General features: G+C 44.4%; 1 protein-coding gene across 1 annotated transcript in view; it reads right to left on the bottom strand.

Moving 5' to 3' along the window:
- Window positions 1–4,675: 4,675 nt before the first annotated feature.
- Window positions 4,676–21,548, bottom strand: part of LOC308286046 (midnolin-A-like) — a gene marked incomplete at both ends in the record, with an annotated part of 33,905 nt that continues 17,032 nt past the window's right edge. Inside the window, 7 exons of the mRNA XM_080727008.1 lie at window positions 4,676–5,094; window positions 9,133–9,408; window positions 11,634–11,724; window positions 13,452–13,919; window positions 17,088–17,147; window positions 18,656–18,743; window positions 20,876–21,026. Of these exons, the coding sequence (XP_080583134.1) occupies window positions 4,676–5,094; window positions 9,133–9,408; window positions 11,634–11,724; window positions 13,452–13,919; window positions 17,088–17,147; window positions 18,656–18,743; window positions 20,876–21,026 (1,553 nt within the window). The remainder of the gene's footprint in view (window positions 5,095–9,132; window positions 9,409–11,633; window positions 11,725–13,451; window positions 13,920–17,087; window positions 17,148–18,655; window positions 18,744–20,875; window positions 21,027–21,548) is intronic.

Raw genomic sequence — 21,548 nt, 5'->3', positions numbered from 1 at the left:
ATCAGCCAACACAGGGATGCTGACAGAACCTTCGCTAAAAACTCCAGGGCAAAAATCCACTCGTCCGAGACAGTTTGCCCTCCTGGCCCCCAAGTTGTGGAATAAACTCCCTGTCGCACTTAGAACAACGGACTCACTCGCTAGCTTTCGCCGTGGACTGAAGACTCACCTTTTCAGACTCCACCTAAACCCTTAGCACTACAGAAAAAGAATCAATGAATACATGAAGCTAGTTAGCATTTGTTTTTGTTTTTTAGGTTTTTCAGAACTTTGATTATATTGCGTTTTTTTCTAGATAGATATCCATTTGCATTTGTTATATTGTTGATGATGTACTGACATATTATCTTGTTTATTATTGTGATGTTATCTGCTTATTGTAAGTCGCTTTGGATTAAAAGCGTCTGCTAAATGCCTAAACTGTAAACTGTAAACTGTTGTCCTGTCGAGTAGTAGTAGAACATGACGGAATGTCAGGTTTGTAAGGAAACGTCATCAACGCATAATCCACCCTGCAACCTGGCTCTGAAGAACCTGTGTGAAACTGTCTCACAGGAGAGACACCAGAGAGCTTCAACATGCCAGAGAAATCCATCCAGATCTGAGGATCTCTGCAGTCTGCACGCAGAGAAACTCAGGCTCTTCTGTCTGGAATGTCAACAGACGGTGTGCCTCCTGTGTCTTCATTCAGAAAAACACACCAAGCACGTATTCAGAACCGTGGCTGAAGTTGCACTGGGGTAACATGTCATTACGTCGAACTCCCTTTGGTCCGACCACCTAAACCTAACCCTAAACCTAACCTTAACCCTAACCCTAACCTCAGTAAAACTATGCCTAAACTTAACCCTAACCTCAGTCGACCCAACGGGAATTCGACCTATGAGGCAGTCCCCTGCACTGGACCGCAAGGAGGAAGTGCAGAAATCACTGACATCGTTACAAAAGAAACTGGATGTTTTCGATGTATTTAAAACAAACTGCGACCAAACGGCAGATTTTTGTTATGCCTTTATTTGATAGGATATAGTAGACTGACAGGAAATGGGGAGAGAGATGGGGGAATGACATGTGGCAAAGGTACACAGGTCATCCGGATAGGGAATCGAACCGGCGACGCCAGCAGGCATCATAGCCTAGTATGTGGTATGCGCCTTGACCACTAGGCCAGCGGGCGCCCAGATGAAGGAACATTTTAAGAAGCTTCATAAGTTTCTACACGAGGAAGAGGAGGGTCGGATCGCTGCACTGAGAGAGGAAGAGCAGCAGGAGAGTCGGACGATGAAGGAAAGGCTTGAGGATCTGGACAGGAAGATATCGACCCTTTCACACACGATCATACCTGTAGAGGAGGATCTGAGAGCTGAACACATCTCATTCCTGCAGAACTACAGATCCAAAAAGGAAAGAGTCCAGCTCACACTGCAGGACCCACAGCTGGACTCAGAAGCCGTGATAGATATGGCCAAACACCTGGGCAACCTGACCTTCAGAGTCTGGGAAAAGATGAAGAACATTGTCTCCTAGGCCGGCTACAGACCTAAAGGCACAAAGTCTAGTGAGAGTTGTGTGGGGGGAGCGGGGGGCAGAGACAGCACAATGCATTGCGGATGGAAGTCTAGTGGTTTGAAGTCTAGTGCGTGTTGTGTGCTTGTTGGATGGTGCTCTGTGCAAGCACACAACACGCACTAGACTTCAAACCACTAGACTTCCATCCGCAATGCATTGTGCTGTCTCTGCCCCCCGCCTCCCCCACACAACTCTCACTCAACTTGTGTGTTCCAGTGTGAGTGCAGCCCTACACTCCTGTCATTCTGGGCTACAGCGCTGCCAATCCAAGGCTCAAATCCTGTCTGAAGGTCTCAAAAGCAGCAGCTTCCTGACAACCCAGAAAAGGTTTAACTCCCTCTGCGTTGTACTGGGTTCTGAGCGGCCTGACAGGTTCAGGGTCCTTTCAGAGGAAGAGAAGTGGATGGGGGTTGAATACTGGGATATGGTTTCTTAATGATTTATGCATTTATTTGTACAGTGATTACTGTTATTGTTATTTTAAACAAAGTAACAACGTGCTTTGCAGAAATGTTAATAACAGAAAACAATACTATCAACAACACATTAGGCAGATGTACTGTATATAGAAAGCATTCAACTCAGGGTCAGCCACCGATCTCTCATTTAGGCAGAATAGAGGACCATAGTCCAGCTGGACTGGATGGAATAGAATAACAGAATGTGCATTTTTCATTGCAATGCTGAACACCTAAAAGCCAATAGGCTAAATTCTACTAAAACTTGCCACAAAAAGTTCGGAAATCTAACTTTGGTAGATTATATCTCCCCTTTAATAAACCCAAATGGTATTGTGTTTTATATCATTTTCTATCGTTGATTTGTCACCTTTACAACGAAGTACAGCTTGTAAGCATCGGGCATTCGAGGCATGAGCTACACAGCCAAACGTGTGGGTAGCGCCGACCAGAATTTTGCCAAAATGGCTTGCAATATACTGTTCTGCTGGCATTTACTCTCGTTTTGGGCTTCCCTGACACTGAGCTTAACATTAATAAAGTGTAAAAATTGCCAATATGTGTTCTTTTTTATTTTCCTTATTACTGTGAGAGAGTGCAATCATTCAATGCCCCAAGTAACAAAGGTGAAGACCAAAAGAACAGTATTGCAGGCCTGCCAGGCCATTTTGACAATTTTTGGAGGAGCGCTACCCACACTTTGGCTGTGTTTCTCATTCCACGAATGCCAGATCCTTACAAACTGTACCTCATTGTAAAGGTGACGAATCAACGATAACAATGATATCAAACACAATACCATTTGGCACAATTAAAGGGGGGATATAATGGACCGAATGTTGGCAAAGTTTGGGTCAGCGCAACCCACACGTTTGGCTGTGTAGCTCATGCCTCGAATGCCCGATGCTTACAAGATGTACCTCGTTGTAATGGTGACAAATCAGCAATGAAAATGATATAAAACACAATACCATTTGGGTTTATTAAAGGGGAGATATAATCGACCAAAGTTAGATTTCCGAACTTTTTGTGGCAAGTTTTATATACACGTGTGGAAAAGATACGGAGACAACAATTGTTTTGAAGTTTAATTTTATTTCTACCAAAAATGTTTTGTAGCATTTGCTATTCCCCTTTTAGTGTTGAAAATCATCAACATCTCCATAACAGACATGTTTCAGACAGTAAATGCCCCAGAAAACGCCCACAAAACTGAAAAGTGACCATCGTTTTCTGTGGCCATTTGTAGCCCAAGGAATGTTTTTGTGCAAAACAAACGCTTGCAATGGATTCAGCATCATGACAAACCCCTAGTTAGACCCCTCACATCATATTTAAATACCCAGCTTGATTTGGCCGCTGTGGCAACCCCGAAGGTCGCCGACAGACGGGGGCACCCTAGCTAAATCATTAGAGCATACCCTGGGCTACATCTGTGCAAAATCTGGCGCTTTTAGACTGATTTGCACGAAATTACCATTCTATCTCCCTAAGGCCCCCGACTACCCCCCATGCGGGCTTAAGGCATTTGACAACACATATATGCTACGAACATTCATAACAGCTCTTTAGACTCAAATGGCACATAAGACATTAATGTAGTTAACAATTGAACTTTAAGTGGGTACATGTATTCATTTATTTACTTTAAGTGCTGAATGACTCTACATTCCGAGTCTTATTTTTCTCCCCCTCCCCAGTAACAATGGTCTCCCATCCTCATCACCCCAGCACTTTAGTAAACACTGCTCAAGCCACTCTAAACACCTCAAGGCACACAAGCATAATGTTGTTTTTATATTTTTTTATATTTTATATTTTTATATTTTGGTTCTCTCTCTACTGATTGGATACAATTGGTATCCAGACCTGAACATGTATATTCTGTTTACTAAAGAGCTGGGGAGACAGGGAGATCTCTGTTATTTAGAATATCAGAATATAGACTTCCCCCCACCCGCCTTTTCTACAAAAACACATCACCTAAACCCATTTTAACTGTAAGATATGCTACATGGTTTTCGAGCAAGGACAGGCAACATCAAAGATTGAATCTGATGATGAAATGTACATCAGTCATAATGTCTATGATGACTCCTGAAGGATCTGCACTGATGCTTTTCAATAAGCTGAGACCACAGTTACCAGATTCTTCCACCAGAGGGTGATGGTGTTCCACCACACATGCACAGCACACCTCTAGGATTGTTTCATCAGGGCAGTCTTCTTCCCCATCGTCTCTTGAGTGATTTAACAGTTTCCTCCAACATCCTCTGTCACTTCGCTTTAATATAATACATAGTGTTCATTTATCCGTTTTTATAACTCAGAGATCTCTCTGCAGTATTAAACTAGAACTGCACTCTGTCGAGGTGCCAACTTGCACCTTGCACATGTAGACCATGTACTTGTGCGCCAGCAGAGCGCGCCATGAGGTGCGCTCACCACTGTCATCACCAGGAATGCTGGTCCCTCATTGGCTGTTAACGATGACGTTGCCAGAAATGCTGGTCCCCGATTGGACTACGGGCTTAAACACGGGCAGACACCAACATACATGCATACGTACATACTGTACACAGCCGAACGCAGCACTCGCACGCTCCGCTGGCGCAAGTCATCACCACATAGTATTTCTACCGTGGCACCTATGATGCCACGGCGAGGTCCGACATCAGATCCTCTTTCCACGGCGACTCCTCCTCCTCCTCTGCCACCTCCATCTTCATGTCGTCTGGAGGAGAGGAGGAGGTGGTGGTGGTGGTGGTGGTAGCACCACCCTCCTTCTCCCTGGTGCTCCTCTGTCTTCCAGGTGAGCGGAGGAGGGAGTGTGGCTGGTGGTAGTAGGGGTGAGGACGCGGGGACAGGGTGAGGCTGTGTGAGGTTGGGTGGTGCTGCTGGTGGTGCTGCTGGTGGTGCTGCGGCGCCGCTGCCGAGTCACAGCAGCGTTGGTGGCGGCGGGCTCGCCTCTGGTGCAGCCGCGACTGCAGCTGCTCCAGCTTGCAGCGCAGCGTCACGTTCTCCCTGGTAGGGGGCGCTAGTTGTCGGGGACGATGGCCCTCTACCACTGTAAGGAGGGAAAAAATAAATAAAAGATTTGTTCAGCTACATTCCTATTCCTACGACAGTATAGGCCTACATTTGCATACATTACTTTCTTTACTTGTTATTTCAAAACATTAAAAATGTTCTTAAAAATGTAATTTAATGCATTATATATTTTAAAGACATTTTTTTTCTCTAATTTTTATCCCACGATTTTGCAACCCATTTTCACCCAGTGCCAATTGCCTATGTAATCCTGGGCTCTGCTCTCCCTCTGCCACGCCTGGGGAGACAACGGACTGACCTCATGCTTCCTTCAATGCATGAGCAGTCCAAGTTGTTTCTTTTCACCTGACAGGGGGGATTTCCCCGGGATGGACGTAGCGCGTGGAAGGAACACTTTATTCCAACCAGTTCCTTTCCCCTCCATCAAGTGCCCCGGCTGGCCAGGGGGAGGCATTATTGAGACCAGGATTACTGCATGTTTTTGTGAGGGTATCAACCATAGACTGTATAAAAGATATGGACAAAGCGAAGCCATTGGTTTCTATGCAGCGCAAATGACACAATATGGGTCCTTGGCATGGGTGTTGCCATCATAGATTGTAAAGTCACCAGAGGATGCTATTGGCTGCCAACGCTATTGGCTGTCACGTGCAACCACAGAGATACATGGGAGAATGTGGTCGGAGCCTCCCAAAATACAGCACACGAAGAAGAACACAGCCGGCTGGTATTATTGGCCACGCCCCCCGCAACTTTATCATCAATTTTAACATAAATGGGACCTTATTTTCACAAAACGCATATCATCGTGATTGAAAGGCAATTTTTAACTAGCGATAAGAACCATAAAGTATTTATGAAAATGTTAATTAAGGTTAGAAAACGAAAGGGGAAAATGAATGGGGTCCAATGGAGAACAATTCTTTTTGCGATCGGCCGGGGGGGGGAAACAGCGCAACTAGCGGCCAATCATAGGAAGTTTTAGTTCCGTATTGGAGTCATTTTAAATCGGCGGAACTATGCCACTGGTATCAACCCTAGGAGATATGGGGAGAACATGCAAACTCCACACAGAAAGGCCCTATCGCCGACCCCACCTAGGGTGTGGGCGCTGATGATGTGGAGGGAGGAACACGCCCCCAGCACCCACAGCGTCCCCCGGCGGGAATCGAACCCAGGACCTTCTAGCTGTGAGGCGAAGCGCTAACCACTGCACCACCGTGACATTTTGAATGAAATAAACACACACACACACACACACACACACACACACACACACACACACACACACACACACACACACACACACACACACACACACACACACACACACACACACACACACACACACACACACACACACACACACACACCACACACACTTCTGGGTCGCAGGGCCAATTCCATGGGACGCAAACATTCTTAAAAATAAATAAGTAAATAAATAAATAAAAATAGTGAATAGCAGATCATTGCAGATCACAATCCACCGTTCGTCAGCCTTCTGATTGGTCCCTGAGACTCCCTGACTGGCCAACCAGAAAAAACCATTCACTTTTTGCTATCGGGGGTGGAGTTTGTGCAGTGGAGAATGTTGCTTCAGGCTTTCAAGAACGGTCCGCACTGCGCGACACGGCGTGCGTCTAGTACGGCCGCGCGAGGTGATCGCGATTTCGCTCAATATAATGAATAAGCTTCAACAAACTAGTTCACATGGACCTTATCAATGTAACTAAGAGTTACGATTGGGTACATATATTTTAAATGGGCAGAATTACGAAAGCCAGCCTATTATGTGAGGAGAACTATAATCTGGCTGTCATCTTCCTACCCAAGATGCACTGCGCTTTCTCTTTCTATTTCTATTCTCTCTCTGATCCAGAGGATTAAACTAATTAAAACATATATTTTCGGGGGAAAACTACTGTTTTGCTATTAATATCACGTAGATGTGTTTTTTGGGTACTTTATATAGCTGTAATGAGGCTATGAAAAAAAGAAAAATCCCATCCACTTCCACTATAAAAGTATCTGCAATGGTGATTCTGTCCCACTGGGATTAAACAAATTAAAACATATATTTTCGGGGAAACCCCCTGTTTTGCAATGTAACTACTGTACCTTTGTCTTCCCTTTTTATTAATATCACCTAGATGTTTTTCCTTTGGTACTTTAAATTGCAATAATGAGGCAATGAAAATACCCTCTCCCCCCATTCACTGCCACTAAAAAACCATCTGCCCAGGGTCATCTGTACCACCATAGTAACAGGGCAGAATGGGGCGGGATTTGCAAAGGGGAGAATTGTGAGCTTCTAGATTGGCTATTTTTTTACTAGGTTGGTTCCGGGGGAGGGGCTGTAAGAGGTATAGGAACTACTGTTGTAGACAGATAGACTGCCGTTTAGCCACTAAGAAAGTTAGCAGAAGCAAAACAACCTAATATATAGCTAAGCTATTACAGTAGGCAGCCATTAACATGCTTCCACAGACACGCTGATAGAGATTCAGGGCAGTCACTGTACTGTATCTCCTCTAGCTTAATGAGTAGAGTAATGGTCCTGTCCTCTGTGTATGCATGTGCTGCTCAAACACTGGACATGCTCCATCTGGTTTAGGAAACAAGTAATAAAGAACACGCGCACGCACGCACGCACGCGCGCGCGCACACACACACACACACGTTTTCCTAACAGAGTGTTACTAAATATAGCTAATCTGCACAGGGTCCAAACACAGCTGGTCATTGTGGTTCAGGACACTCTAACTCACCGTTTCCCAAACACTGGGTCGGGACCCATTTGTGGGTCGCGGACACATTTGTATGGGTCCCTTTATGCCTACATTTTGTTTTTTTAACTATTATTTCAAAACCTTCAGTAATTTCCTGAAGAAATAACGAAAAAGTTAATAGTTTAAATGTTTAAGAAGTAGTGAAAATAGCCAATCTACAAGCTCAGTGTTTGTTAAATGCCTACATAAAAGACGTCACTGCCGGTGGTTTGTGTATGTTACTCTGTGTCGTTTATGATACTGATTTACATTTGGTAATGTTTGGAGAAAAATAAAACTCTTAGGATAAATTAAGTCCTTTTACACCGTCAGTTGATGCTTCATATCGATATGAGTAAAAGGTGAAAGGGGAATTACCATAGAGGTAATATATAATAGAGGGCGGACGGCCCCGCCCCCAGCTATTAATTTCAATACAAGTTGCTCAGTGGCGTTTCAAGCACCCGGAAGAGGTAGAAATTGGCCTACATTTTAGGCTAATTTTGTGTTAAGCACCGAGCAGGCTCACTAGGGTATGCAGCAGCAGTAGCATTAGCATACGCACGAGCCGTAGCGTTTAACTGCACTACCACCACGTTTGACCACCAGGCTAGGGCTGCTTCAACGTTCTACCGTGCTTCTGGGGGCTTGGGAATTACGCCATGACGCCATTGGGAATTACGCCCTCTAGCGGCAGTGATGTCAGACTTCCGTGATCTATTATAGGGGTTCCCAAACCTTTTTGTCTCAGGGCACCCCATAAATATTTTTTTCACTCCCAGCACCTTATATTAATAGCATATCGTAGTTATCGGGTGGAAACCTTGTATGTCCAAGACCGTTCGTTTTGTATTTATCATCTCTAGAATGTACTAAACTAGTGAAAATAGCCGATCTACAAGCACACCGCGAGGCGTTGTGTGCAACGGTCTTGTAAGATGAAGCAGGGCAAAAGATGTACACATTTGAAACTTGGAGATACAAGGTTTCTGCCCGAAAGTGACGATATTTTAGTGATTATGTTGCGAGAAAAACGTTGAGATAATAGCCATTTTGGTTAGAACTGACTGAAAATAACTTAGTACTTCACGTTTAAAATGATACTAAATATAAGTGTCCAAATAAATTCCAAATATTATCAAATTATCTCGCGGCACCCCTGGACTGCCGTCGCAGCACCCCAGGGTGCCCCGTCACCCACTTTGAAAACCCCTGCTCTATTGTGATTGTGAATTGAAACGTATGAATGTTTCCACAACATCAAGACAAGTCTTTCAGCTCACCTGTGGGTTTGTTGTGGTGCAGTAGACCCTCTGCCCCCTGGCTCAGCGGGGCTCCCGAGGTCTCTTTTGGGGGGTCTTCTTCGCGGCCGAGCGCCGGTGCCGGTGGACTGGCAGAGAAGCCGGGAGCAGCAGAGCAACGGAGCTGGGAGGAGAGGGTGTTTGGAGCCCCCTGGTGGTGACGTGTTGCACTGAGGAGGTCACGGAGGATCTGGAGGATGACGGCGATGCCGCGGCGCGGGTGGCATACACTGGTCTGACTGACAGGGGGCAGTGTTCCTGAGGAGGAGAGAGAGAGAGAGGCCAATAGCCTTGAGGATATTTCAAGTGGGCCCCCAAATAATTGGCAAAACACTTTTTGCTAAATAATGTAACGAAAATGTCCACGCCATTGTTAGATTTTTTTGTTTTCACGGTAGCCAAATGGCTGCATTTGAGAGATTTTCAGTGGGCCCTGATCATGATGGGGCTGGGTAACGCTGCCCGAGTGTGTCCTGCCCTGAGATTGGGAGGTTGGGGTTTGATCCCCCAGTCGGCCAGGTCATATTATACCAAAATAAATCGGTCTTGCACTCAGCTTCAAGGGTTGGATTAGGGGTCCTGGTGGTTTAGGTTTAGGTTTAGGTTTAGGTTTATTAGTCACATGCATATCCATACAGGTACATACATACAATGAAATGCTTGTGCCAGGAGCACTCTCAGCCTTATTACACACAAAAACATCAACCCACAACAACAAGACAACAACAAGTCACCCAAGACAACCCAAAAACAACAAAAACCATACAGTGTAACAGTGTACAGTTTAAAAACTGCGTACAGTGCACATGACTACCTAGGTCTCGCTTTCATCTCTTCGTTAAGCAACCTGATTGCTTGAGCATAAAAACTATTACTGAGACGGGTGGTGTGCGATGAGATGCTCTGATAACGTTTTTTGGATGGGAGGAGATAGAACAGGGAATGGGCGGGATGACTGCTGTCCTTTAAGATGTTCTCTGTCTTTTTCTTACAGCGTGTGTTATAGATTGTGTGTAGCTGTGGTAATTCTGTGCCAATGATTTTGGCAGCTCTCTTCACAATTCTCTGTAACTGTTTACTGTCTTGAACAGTCACGTTACCAAACCACACTGTGATGCATCCTGTCAAAACACTTTCTATGGTACAGCGATAGAAATTTACAAGAGCCTTGGTGCTCAGGCCAAATCTCCTGAGGCGCCTCAGAAAGTACAATCGCTGCTGCGCTTTCTTAAGGATACCTTTGCTTTGGTGACATACTAGTGTCATGTCCAGGGAAGAAGCAATGCTTTTTGTGGGCGACATGCAGGGCCGGATCTAGCCTTTAGCACTAGGTGGGGCAGGAAGAAATGATAGGGGAGTCACCTCCAGCCCATGCCGCGAAGTGGCGTGGGCAGAAAAAAAATTGTGGGACAAACCCCCTAAAACACCTGAAATGCATAGAAAACTAAGCATTTTGGCACACTTATACCTATAACACGCAATACAAACACCAGGTCTTACACCTATCTATATCTCTCTCTCTCTAATATCTTATCAGTTTATCTATCCATCTACCTAGTTGTAGCATAACATTTCAAATATTTACCGTATTTTCCGGACTATAAGGCGCACTTAAAAGCCTTTAATTTTCTCAAAAAACTACAGTGCGTCTTATAATCCAATGCACCTTATATATGGATCATTCATTGACATTCCCTTTAGCACAGCTCCATCTGTTGGATGCATAACGCAACGGTAGCGTCTATTATGTGCACCTTATAGTCAGGTGCGCCTTATATATGAAAACAGTTTGAAAATAGACCATTCATTGACAGTGCGCCTTATAGTCAGGTGCGCCTTATAGTCCAGAAAATACTGTAATATTTTTGAGATTTTAGAGTTTCGCATGCCATCATATTTGGTGGAGCAGACAGGGCATTTAGGGGGGCATTGCCCCCCCCCCCCCCCCCCCCCCCCTTGCCTTTGCCTAGATCTGGCCCTGGCGACAAGGCTTGGAACAACTGTGCATGAGAGTGTGTCATCCCAGAGTGTGTCATCCCAGTGTTCGCACGCGAACCGAAAATTCTAGCTGAGTACAAATGGACCCAAATGTGCTTTCGTGTGGTCTAAATGCTTTTAGTAGACCTTATATCTTAACTGTACTGTACTATTCCTATGCAAACTTCTAATAAAGTATTCAATCAATCAATCAACGTGGTTAAAATGGCCTAATATGCTCTCTTGCCCTCAAACTTTATTTTTTTCATTTGTTTACAGATCAAACCCTGGCTGCAAGTCACGCTGTTCTGTTCCTCTTTGGAAGCCATGCTGCTGTCAATTCAATTCGATTTCAAATGTGTACTGTCATACTGTACTGTACTGTACTGTACTGCACTGCACTGCACTGTACTGTACTGTACTGTACTGTACTGTACTGCACTGCACTGCACTGCACTGTACTACTGAAAAAACAAGATGGCTGCTGCACCGAAAGCATGTTGTACCTGAGAAGGTTCCAGAGAAGATGCCGGGGGAGTGGCTCACGAAGCTGTCTATGACGGCTCCTGGTGCCGAAGGGGACGAACCGCTACTGTTCTGTGGAACCAGGACACAGAGGTTAGGACACATTCATTCTCTCAGTGATCAGTTTACCTCCATTCAAAACAGTGTGTTAAATGGTAAATGGTAAATGGTGCATTTATATAGCGCTTTTATCCAAGGCGCTTTACATAGATTGTGCATTGCATTCACCCATTCACACACACATTCATACACCGGTGGCGGAGGAAACCATTCAAGGCACCAACCAGCTCACCGGGAGCAACTAGGGGTTCAGAGTCTTGCTCAAGGACTCTTCGACATTAACTCAGGGGGAGCCTGGATTCGGATTGTTAATTTAGGTGTTTTCACCTAAACTGTTAGTCTTGGTAGACAGGAATGTATTCAGGTGTTTTCACGTCAGTTTTGGCAGACAGAGATGTATTCAGGCTACCAAAACAAACAGTGAAAACACCAGAACAAAACACAGTGAGATGACAGTGTGTTTCTGCAGTCAAACAAACACCACCACACTGCTCCAGTGGTTGATGACTGCTATAGAGCATGGGTCTTCAACAGGGGGTCTGGGACCCCTAGGGAGTCCTCAGAGTTACTACAGGGGGTCCTCCAAAACTTCCAATCCTTTTTATATTAACAACTTGAACCCTAGTGTCCATAATCTGAGAATTGTATCCAAAAATAGCAGATCTACAAGCTCACAACGCCTCGCACTGCGAGGCGTTGTGAACTTGTAGATCGGCTATTTTCAGCAAAGAGGTTTGGTGTAGAGGGGAAAAAGATCAGACTAAGTACAGAGTAAAAGGTCAGGTATATTAAGTATTGACGGTTCAAGTGGTTTAATATCTGAAAACACACATTGACATGAATCCAAAATACACCGATGATTGTGCTGTCGAACGATGAAACTATTAGGAATCTATGAAAAGTTGTGGGGGTCCCTGCTTCATCTCTCTCTCAACTAAGGGGTCCTTGGCCTGAAAACGTTGAAGACCCCTGCTATAGAGGGATACAAGACAAGTAACACCCCTAAGGGCGAGAAGCGACCATCAGGTCGCGCTGAAACACCAGAGCTTCTAAGCAGCGTTGGGTTAAACAGCGTGTTAAAGAACAACCTGAGCTGTCTGTGAAAGAGACAGCCAATCAGCGACCCGCCACAGAGCCATGTGACACAGAGCCATGTGACACAGAGCCATGTGAGAGCCAATCAGTGACGCGCCACAGACCCACGTGAGTGAGTGTTACACCAAACGTGTTGTTGTGACCTGCCTTCATGGATGGAATGGGAGGGACCTTCAGCTTCACAGCCCCAAGCCTGTGGAACGCCCTCCCTGAGCACCTGAGAGCACCACAGTCCACTGATGCTTTTACAAATGGACTAAAGACACACCTTTTTTAACAAAGCATTTTTAACTTAGTCTATGCCCTGTTTTAGCTTAGTTTCATCCGACCTATTAGTCAAGTTAAGTTGTGTTGATGTCCTTTGTGAACTGGTTGCCGATATGTTGTTTTATTTGCTGTTTTTTATGCAGTTTTTTCTCTGCCTGTTTTTAGTTTTCTGCTTTGTAGCACTTTGAGATTCGCAAGAATGTAAAGCGTGTTATAAATAAAATCTATTATTATTATTATTATTATTATCAACTGAAGTTGGTAACAAAATGTTGTGTATTAGCATGACGGACGTTAGCGTGACGGACGGACGGACGGACATGAGGTGGACGTTTTGATACTAAATAAATGAGGGGTAAAAATAGAACCAATCAAACCTCTGGGAATGTGGAGGCGGGAGCTGGGCTGTGGTGTCCCGGGACGGAGCCTCCGGGGCAGCAGGGGGCGGTGGTGGGCACCGGGAGGCACGGGGAGCTGGGAGGAGAGCTGCCGGGAGGCGGGGAAGGCAGCGAGGAAAGCACCGGCGAGGATGACGACGGCACGTGGACGGAGCGAGAGGGATGCTGGCAACTCCCAGCGGTCCGGCTGGGTGGGCGGAGGTGACGGGGGGTCGACAGAGGGAAAAACTGACTGCCGTGGGACACGGGTGAGGGTGTAGCCGCAGGCACCAGACGGGTGGTGTCGGGGCTGGGGGGGTGGGTCGTCTTGGTAGCGCCGTCGGGCTTCTGCGGCGGCTCGCTGCCCGGGGTGCCCTGCGGGCCGAGCTGCAGCTGGACGTACATCACCTGGGTGCCGATTCCCAAGGCCAGGGTCAGAGGTGACCGTCCCGACAGGAAGTCACCGATCTGTAGGAACGGGAAGGCAGAGATGGGACGATAACTGTGATTATCGTTTATCGTGGTAAAAAAAACACTCACAATAATCGGATTGTTCAGGTTTAAATTTAGCGTGAAATTGTCCTCTGTCATGCACTGGGATGCCAAGCTGCATATCTGGTACCACTTAAACCCGCCATAATTGGTAAAGCGAACCTGGAAATAACGTATTTGATACAGTATATCTTTCAATCTCTACCAAATCTCGTTGCCTAAAAAAATAGACAATCTAGAAGCTCACAACGCATCACAATGCGACGCGTTGTGAGCTTGTAGATTTGCATTTTTTTTTTATTGTTCCGCCCCAGGATGATAGATGTTGGGGATATCCATTATCCGCAATTGCTTTGGTCACAATAATAGTGACATGACATTGTCATATCGTTCCAGCCCTAACAACAATAAATGTCTGTCTGTCTGTCTGTCTGTCTGTCTGTCAGTCACTCCTCATGAAGTAAACATTCAAAAAGGGCGCTTTTCGACCGGCAAAGAACCGTTTCGGGTTCTTTCTCCCGCCTATGGGGTGAACCAGAGGTGAGCTTTTCCACCGAGAACCGGAGTTGGTTCTGAACCGTAAAATTTGGTTCACGGCCGGTTCGCAAGAACGAACCAAAGTTCCAAGAAAGTTGCCATCCCATAGGTGGGAGAAAAAACCCGAACCGGTTCTTTGCCGGTGCATGGATAAGGCCCCAAAGTGGTGTCCGGGGAACCCCAAGGGGTCCTTGAGAGAGTTCCCCCAGCTAAATGATTGATGGTTGGCAACCATATGGACCCTTGCAGATCTGCAACTCAAGAGTGTACACTCGCGGATAAAGAAATAATCAGACCTGACACAAATGGCAGATTTACAAGCTCACAAAGCGTCGTGAGATTGTAGCTGCTGTTTTTGGCAGATGCATTTGGGTCATTGACTGTTCCATTGGTCTTTGATAGCTTGAGGGAGGGGAATACTTGTTCTGAGTATCTCTCTCTAGTGGCTTTGTGGTATGTAGCATGGCTCTGTGTGCGTGTGCGTGCGTGTGTGCATGCGTGTGTAATGACCATCAGGAATGAGCTAAAGTATGCACAGTATCTGTGTCTGCCAACGAGCTCAGTCCAGTCATTGACCTCATCCAAAACACTGCTGACATCACACACTAGAAGAACCAAACATGTTTCACAGCTATGCAGGGACGTGCTGGCCATTGGGAAAAGCGGGACAACTCCCGAACGGCCGGTTCATTCCCGGCCGGTCCAGGCCGGCCATTAGGAAAAAATTAAAAATAGAAAGTTGGCCTTCGTTCCATTTTGGGGGCTGGGTGGCCAACAAAGTAAATCGTCACTGTCGGGCAGAAACCTAGTATCTCCAAGTTTCAAATGTATACATTTTTTCACAAAGCAAAGCCCTGCTTCATCATACAAGGCCGTTGCACAAAAGTAGTGAAAACAGCCGATCTACAAGCACACAACGCCTCGCACCGCGAGGCGTTGTGTGCTTGTAGATCGGCTGTTTTCACTAGTTTAAATCTTTTTTTAAATGGTTTTGGACATACAAGGTTTCCACCCGACAATGACGAAATATAACTCATGTAATTGGCCCACTGGCTTGTCACTTGTCATGATCAGAAATGGCAAATCTTTGAGTAGCAGCAGCGCTATAGAGAGAGATCTCTATCTATAGCGCACAATGAGGGCCTCTACAACTATTTTTCCCGGGTTGAATCAGTGGCCCAGCACGTCCCTGCAGCTATGTGATAAAATTACACAAACAGACATTCTTTTATTAGGTCCCCCAGGGCTTTAAGGAAGCGGTTCTCAAAGTGATGTCCGCGGAGACCCCCCGGGGGTCCTTTCTTGAGAGGGTTTCAGGGGGTCCACAGTTACATTATGGATATTTATGAGCCAAAAGGATCTTTACCGGTTTGCATCGAACATTTTTGAGCAATATGGCCTTTTTTTTCTTGAATAGCATCCCTATTCTGGGGGAACATTAATTGACACAACACCAATGACAGTGCTGTGACACAAGTCTATGATGCTATCTATTGAAAATATATATACATACATTTTAGTCGACTGAATCAACTATAGATTTAGTCAACTATAATCCTATGATATGTAGTCAACTAAAACTAGACTAAAACAAAAAAAATCATGTGACTAAATATGACTAAAACCTGACTAAAACCTAATCAAAAGACAATACGACTAAAACAAAATCAAAATTGTGGTCAAAATCAACACTGTTCTCGCCGCCCTAAATCATCTCTCCCAGATATTCATCTGCTGAATATCAAAACACACACAGTGTGTCCCTGTACGCCACAAATAGACTAATCTTTATTTCTATACACAACCCATTCAGTTAACCACCTAAATCCTACTTCATTGACCGGGGTGGTTCCCCCCCAAGCGTCTGTACTTGGTCCCCTCCTTTTTTTTTTCCCCCTTCCAACCTTTACACCAAATCTCTTCATCGGAAATAGCCGACTTACAAGCTCTCAACATTGACAGTACTGGAGTGGACAAGGCTATGTAGTTAGTTGTTGTGGCATAATATGAACCCATTCAGAACGGGTACACATTATTGTGTATCATTATTTTATGCTTTAACTATTGAAAAATAGCATATATACAAGCTCACAGCGCGGCACCGAGTGCCGCGCTGCGAGCTTGTAGATCCGCTATTTTTTTTAAATCGTGACAATTAGAATTTTGACCCGATTCTATAAGTGTCTTTTGAATCCTTCTAAGATTTTTTTGAAAAACCTATGCTATGTCAGCAATCTGGCCAGCCATCGTCAAAGAAAAGGTCCTTTTCACTTAAATGGAGCTCAGTTAGTCTGTTCTTGAGAGACTACTTTGTCAGTGGTTCTCAAACCTTTTCATGTGAAGGACCCCCAAACTGATTTATTATTTATTATCTCAAAATATTTAGTTCCAGGGACCCCCCAGAAGCAAAATTTGAGTTACAAACGTTCACTTTGAAAATACATATGTTCAAAGATTTGCACACATTTTCACGACTTTTTAAAGAATAGCAGATCTACAAGCTCGCAGCGCGGCACTCGGTGCCGCGCTGTGAGCTTGTAGATCTGCTATTTTTCACTGGTTAAAGCATTCAATAATTCTAGCCCTAAATGGGTTTTAAAGTCTTACCTGAGCCTCCGTCAAACTCTCCAACGCTTGCATCATACTTCTTCTGTCTGTTCTGGAGTTCTTCAGGAACCATGGGGATTCAACACAGAAAGTAAAAGGTAAGCATGAAGTGCCACTGCTGTGCTTTCACAATGACTGCACACAAATAAACATGAAGTCTATGGAATAAAAAAAACGAGGTGTCATATTATATCGTCTGTCGGGTGGAAACCTCATTATGTCCAAAACTGTTACTTTTGAGCAGGGGTCTTCAACGTTTTCAGGCCAAGAACCCCTTAGTTGAGAGAGAGATGAAGCAGGGACCCCCACAACCTTTTTCGTAGATTCTATATGGTTTCATTGTTTGACAGCACACTCATAATTGTATTTTGGATTCATGTCAATTTGTGACAGATACTTGATCCGTCAATACGTAACATGACATTTCACTCTGTACTTGGTCTGCTCTTTATCCCCTCTACGCCAAACGACTTTGCCGAAAATAGCCGATCTAACGCCTCGAGCTGCGAGGCGTTGTGAGCTTGTAGATCTGCTATTTGTGAGCTTGTAGATCTGCTATTGTTGTCTAAAGTTCTCAGAATATGGACGCTAGGGTTCAACTGGTTAATTTAAAAAAAGGAGGAAAAAGGTTTCTATCACACAAAAATTTGGAGGACCCCCTGTAGTAACTCTGAGGACCCCCTAGGGGTCCCGGACCCCCTGTTGAAGACCCTTGCTTTTGAGGATTAAGAATAGCGAGTAAAAGAAAGTAGTATGTCGGGGCTGTAGATCTGTTACTTTAGATCAGTAGTTCTCAAAGTGGATTTCAGGGACTCTCTAGGTTCTTTATGGGAGTCTAATTTGACCCTTACAAGTCTGTAACTCTGACAGTGTACAAATGGAAGCAAATGGACCCTGACAGGTTCATCTGTAAACTGTCAAAGTTAAAGAGGTGGTGCCATAGTTTTGTACTTTTTCTGGTTTTAATGTGTCTAGGAGGTTGACAGTACTTCATTAGACCCCCTGGTGTGGTTGTTATGAGCAAGTATGCATTCCCTTTCTATTTGGGTTTTTCCCTGGAGGCTGCCACCTTGTGGGTCAAAAGTGCCGGTCCAAAAACACAGATACAATTACATCACAGAATCAACCCCTCCCCTAATTACCATTCACCCAACGACACGTGGGTGTGGCTAACTTCAGCTGGGTCACCACCCACCATGACAACCAGGCATACTAATGAACTGGTGGGTGTGGCCACATAACAAACTAATTTTAACTCTTTCTGTACACTTTTTTGGAAAGAAATCTTCCTCCTAGTATAATCATAATACCATTACATGATAATCATGTTTTAGAGTGGGAAAAAATCATGGCACCCCATCTTTAAGGGGAGACCTCCAAATTTCAAAGTTTGGGAACCACTGCTTTAGTTGCTTTTTGTGTGATGATTTAGTGTAGTATGATCAAGACAAGTAGTGTGTTATTTTACAAAAAATAAATACAAATACAAATAAACACAAAAAGTTAGCATATGGAGATAAAGGTTTCTTCTTCAATGACATGTTGGTTCCAGCTGCTTGCTCACTTACCGTTAAACCAGCTTCAACATTAGGGACCAACGTCAGTTTGCTGCCGTCTGAAACACCTTGATCCAGCAGCTTCCCTGTGTTCAGCTGCCTGTTAATGAACACATGAGAAGGACAACTCCATGACCATCATCATCATCATCATCATCATCATCATCATCAACACCTTTATTGAAACTCGAGATGAAGTACAGTTGAGGGGAAAGCCCTCATTTACAATGTAGCCGTCTAGCCCAGGTTACAATAATAGAACACAATCCAACCCCATCACCGCAGCACGGTCAGGACCTGGACCAATCAGTGACGTCTCGATTGGGGCCAGATCAAGTCAAACTAAGACTAGTCAGATCTTGCCTAGAATATCACCTGATTTCAACCAACATAAATCAATCAGATTGACAAGGAATGTGAATCAGAGTACAAGTTATGAAATAAAAGCACTTAAAACGGTACCTGAAACAAGTCAACTAAAACAGCTGCAATCATGGTTAAAACTAAGTGTTAGGGCCATTGCTCTTCAATGACCAGATGATGGCAAGAAGCTGCTTTTCAAAGACGTCTGAAGCTCATTCCAAGATGTTGGGGTCGCTGACAGAGAAAGCTGCCTAGTCTAATAACTCTATCTGAGCATGAGGAATCCTTGAGCATTGAAAAGTCACTGGAGGGTCTGATAGGTGCTGGTGATCTGGTGGTCATGGTCATGTACACAAACCTGTGGATAGATAGGCTATAGGCTATATTGCGTTGGATGCAGGTGGGGAGGTGGTAATAGGGCTTTCACCATTACCAAGCTCAAGTTGACGATTCATTGTCACACAAACACTTGTCATTAATTAACTAATTAATAATTGATAATTGTGTTTTTGACATTGCGCAGTGGAAAAATGTAGCCTTATAGGCTTTGTCTATTTACCGTAAGTTTGCATAGGTCAGATATGACAAATAATTTAAATATACATACAAAGATAATTGTATAAGTAAATATTTTTTTAATAGCGGAAATAGCAGATCTACAAGCTTACAACCTGTTACATGTAAGTTCCGACACAAGACTGGTGGGGTTTCGGAATGGTGGTGTTTCAGAATGGTGGGGTTTCGGAATGGAGGCCCGTCCCCATTCTGCACAGGATCCCTCACTGAATGAGTTGACATGCTGTATGTAAAATGAATTCATGGCATGCATAAATCTACAGTCCATCAGCCATGAATATGTCTCTTCACAATGATGGGTATAGTGTATCAACATTGAAGATACAGTGTTAAGAGGCCTTCAACATTGAGTATCTGGAGGATACATTGTGAATACTGTATGTGAATAATGGTAACTAGTGAATTTCTATAGCGCCTTTATCCAAGGCACTTTACATAGATTGTGCATTACATTCACCCATTCACACACACATTCATACACCGATGATGAATGCAAGGCACCAATCTGCTCATTGGGAGCATTTAGTGGTTCAGAGTCTTGCTCAAGGACACTTCGACAGTAACTCTGAGGGAGCCTGGGATTGAACTGGGAACCTTACGGCCACTCTACCTCCTGAGCCACTGCCGCCCCCCATAATACAGTATAACCAGTAAGACACCTACCGTTATAAGAATTAATAGCCTATATAGGGCCTATCGCCTATACGACACTGTAGTCATACATGGAGCCTATTATGCATAATACCTAAATAATTAAATCATGAATGTATGTGCAGTTATGTATAGCCTGTCATGTATAAGAATGTAGGGTTTGGGAGTAAAATATAAAGAACATTTAATAACGAATCTAACACTACAATAATGTAAAACTATATACCAGGGGTACCAACAATGGCACAGATATGGGAGGGTATTCACTGGCACACTGGCATATGTGTGAGAGAGTTTTCTTTTCTTTCTTTCTTTCTTTCTTTCTTTCTTTAATAAAATATAAAAACTGTATAAAAATGTAGTCAATAAAATCGAGTCCCCTGTATGTAAAATTACATCCTGCACATAATTCTACAATCATTCAAACTCTGGGAGTCTAATGATCATTACATCCTGATGTGAAAGAAAACAGAAAATGTGTTTATGGGAAAATAAAACTGTTAAAAATATGTTGGTTTCATAATTAAACGTGTTGACATATGGCACACTGACTATCAAGAGAATACAAACATGACACAAAAATGATCATGTCAAAAGGTTGCCAACCCCTGCTATAGACAGAAAGATGGATCTGTACGTCACCTGTCCTTGTGTAGGATGGCTATCCTGTCCCTGGACAGTCCCAGTCTGTGGGACACGCATGTGGTCAGTCCTTCTATCGTCTCCCCGGGAGGGACGGACAGCTCCAGCAGACCGCCGGTGGTCGAGTTGATGGACAGATGCATGGTGGAGCCAGCCAATCAATCAATCAATCAATAAATCAAGAATTCACCCATGCACGGAGGGCTCTGTCTGAGTGTCTGTCTCGTCTGTAGGCTATGTGATCGATGATCCACCACTCACTCACGGAGGTAAAAGTGTAACCTTGCCAGTCGATCGATCAGTCAGTGCATCTGCAGTGGCTTTGGAATTCCTCTGTTTGTGTTTAAAGATCAAACGGAGAAAAAGAGAGAATTAGAAATCCTGTCCGTTTTCTGTTGTTGGATGATCTGCTTCTTGCTCTGTGATCTAGCATTACGTACATGTGTGCATGAAGGTAATTATAAATTAACATAACGATATTAGTCAGATGTATTGGGGAACTGGCTCTAGGGCACAAGCTCTGTGTCTGGTGTATGTCTATCTCTACCACACACTGCATCCATACACACACACAGTCGGCTACTAGTACCAGGGTCCAGGGTGCCACGCCTGTTTTATGCAAGTCCACTCCTCCCACTCTGACAAGCAGCCAATCAGCGGGCACACTGTCAGA

The sequence above is a fragment of the Nannobrachium achirus genome (assembly GCF_963921795.1).
Source record: "Nannobrachium achirus genome assembly, chromosome: 5".
NCBI classification, from domain to species: domain Eukaryota; kingdom Metazoa; phylum Chordata; class Actinopteri; order Myctophiformes; family Myctophidae; genus Nannobrachium; species Nannobrachium achirus.
Note: the sequence above shows the minus strand (reverse complement) of the source record. Positions and strands in the feature narration are given on the sequence as shown.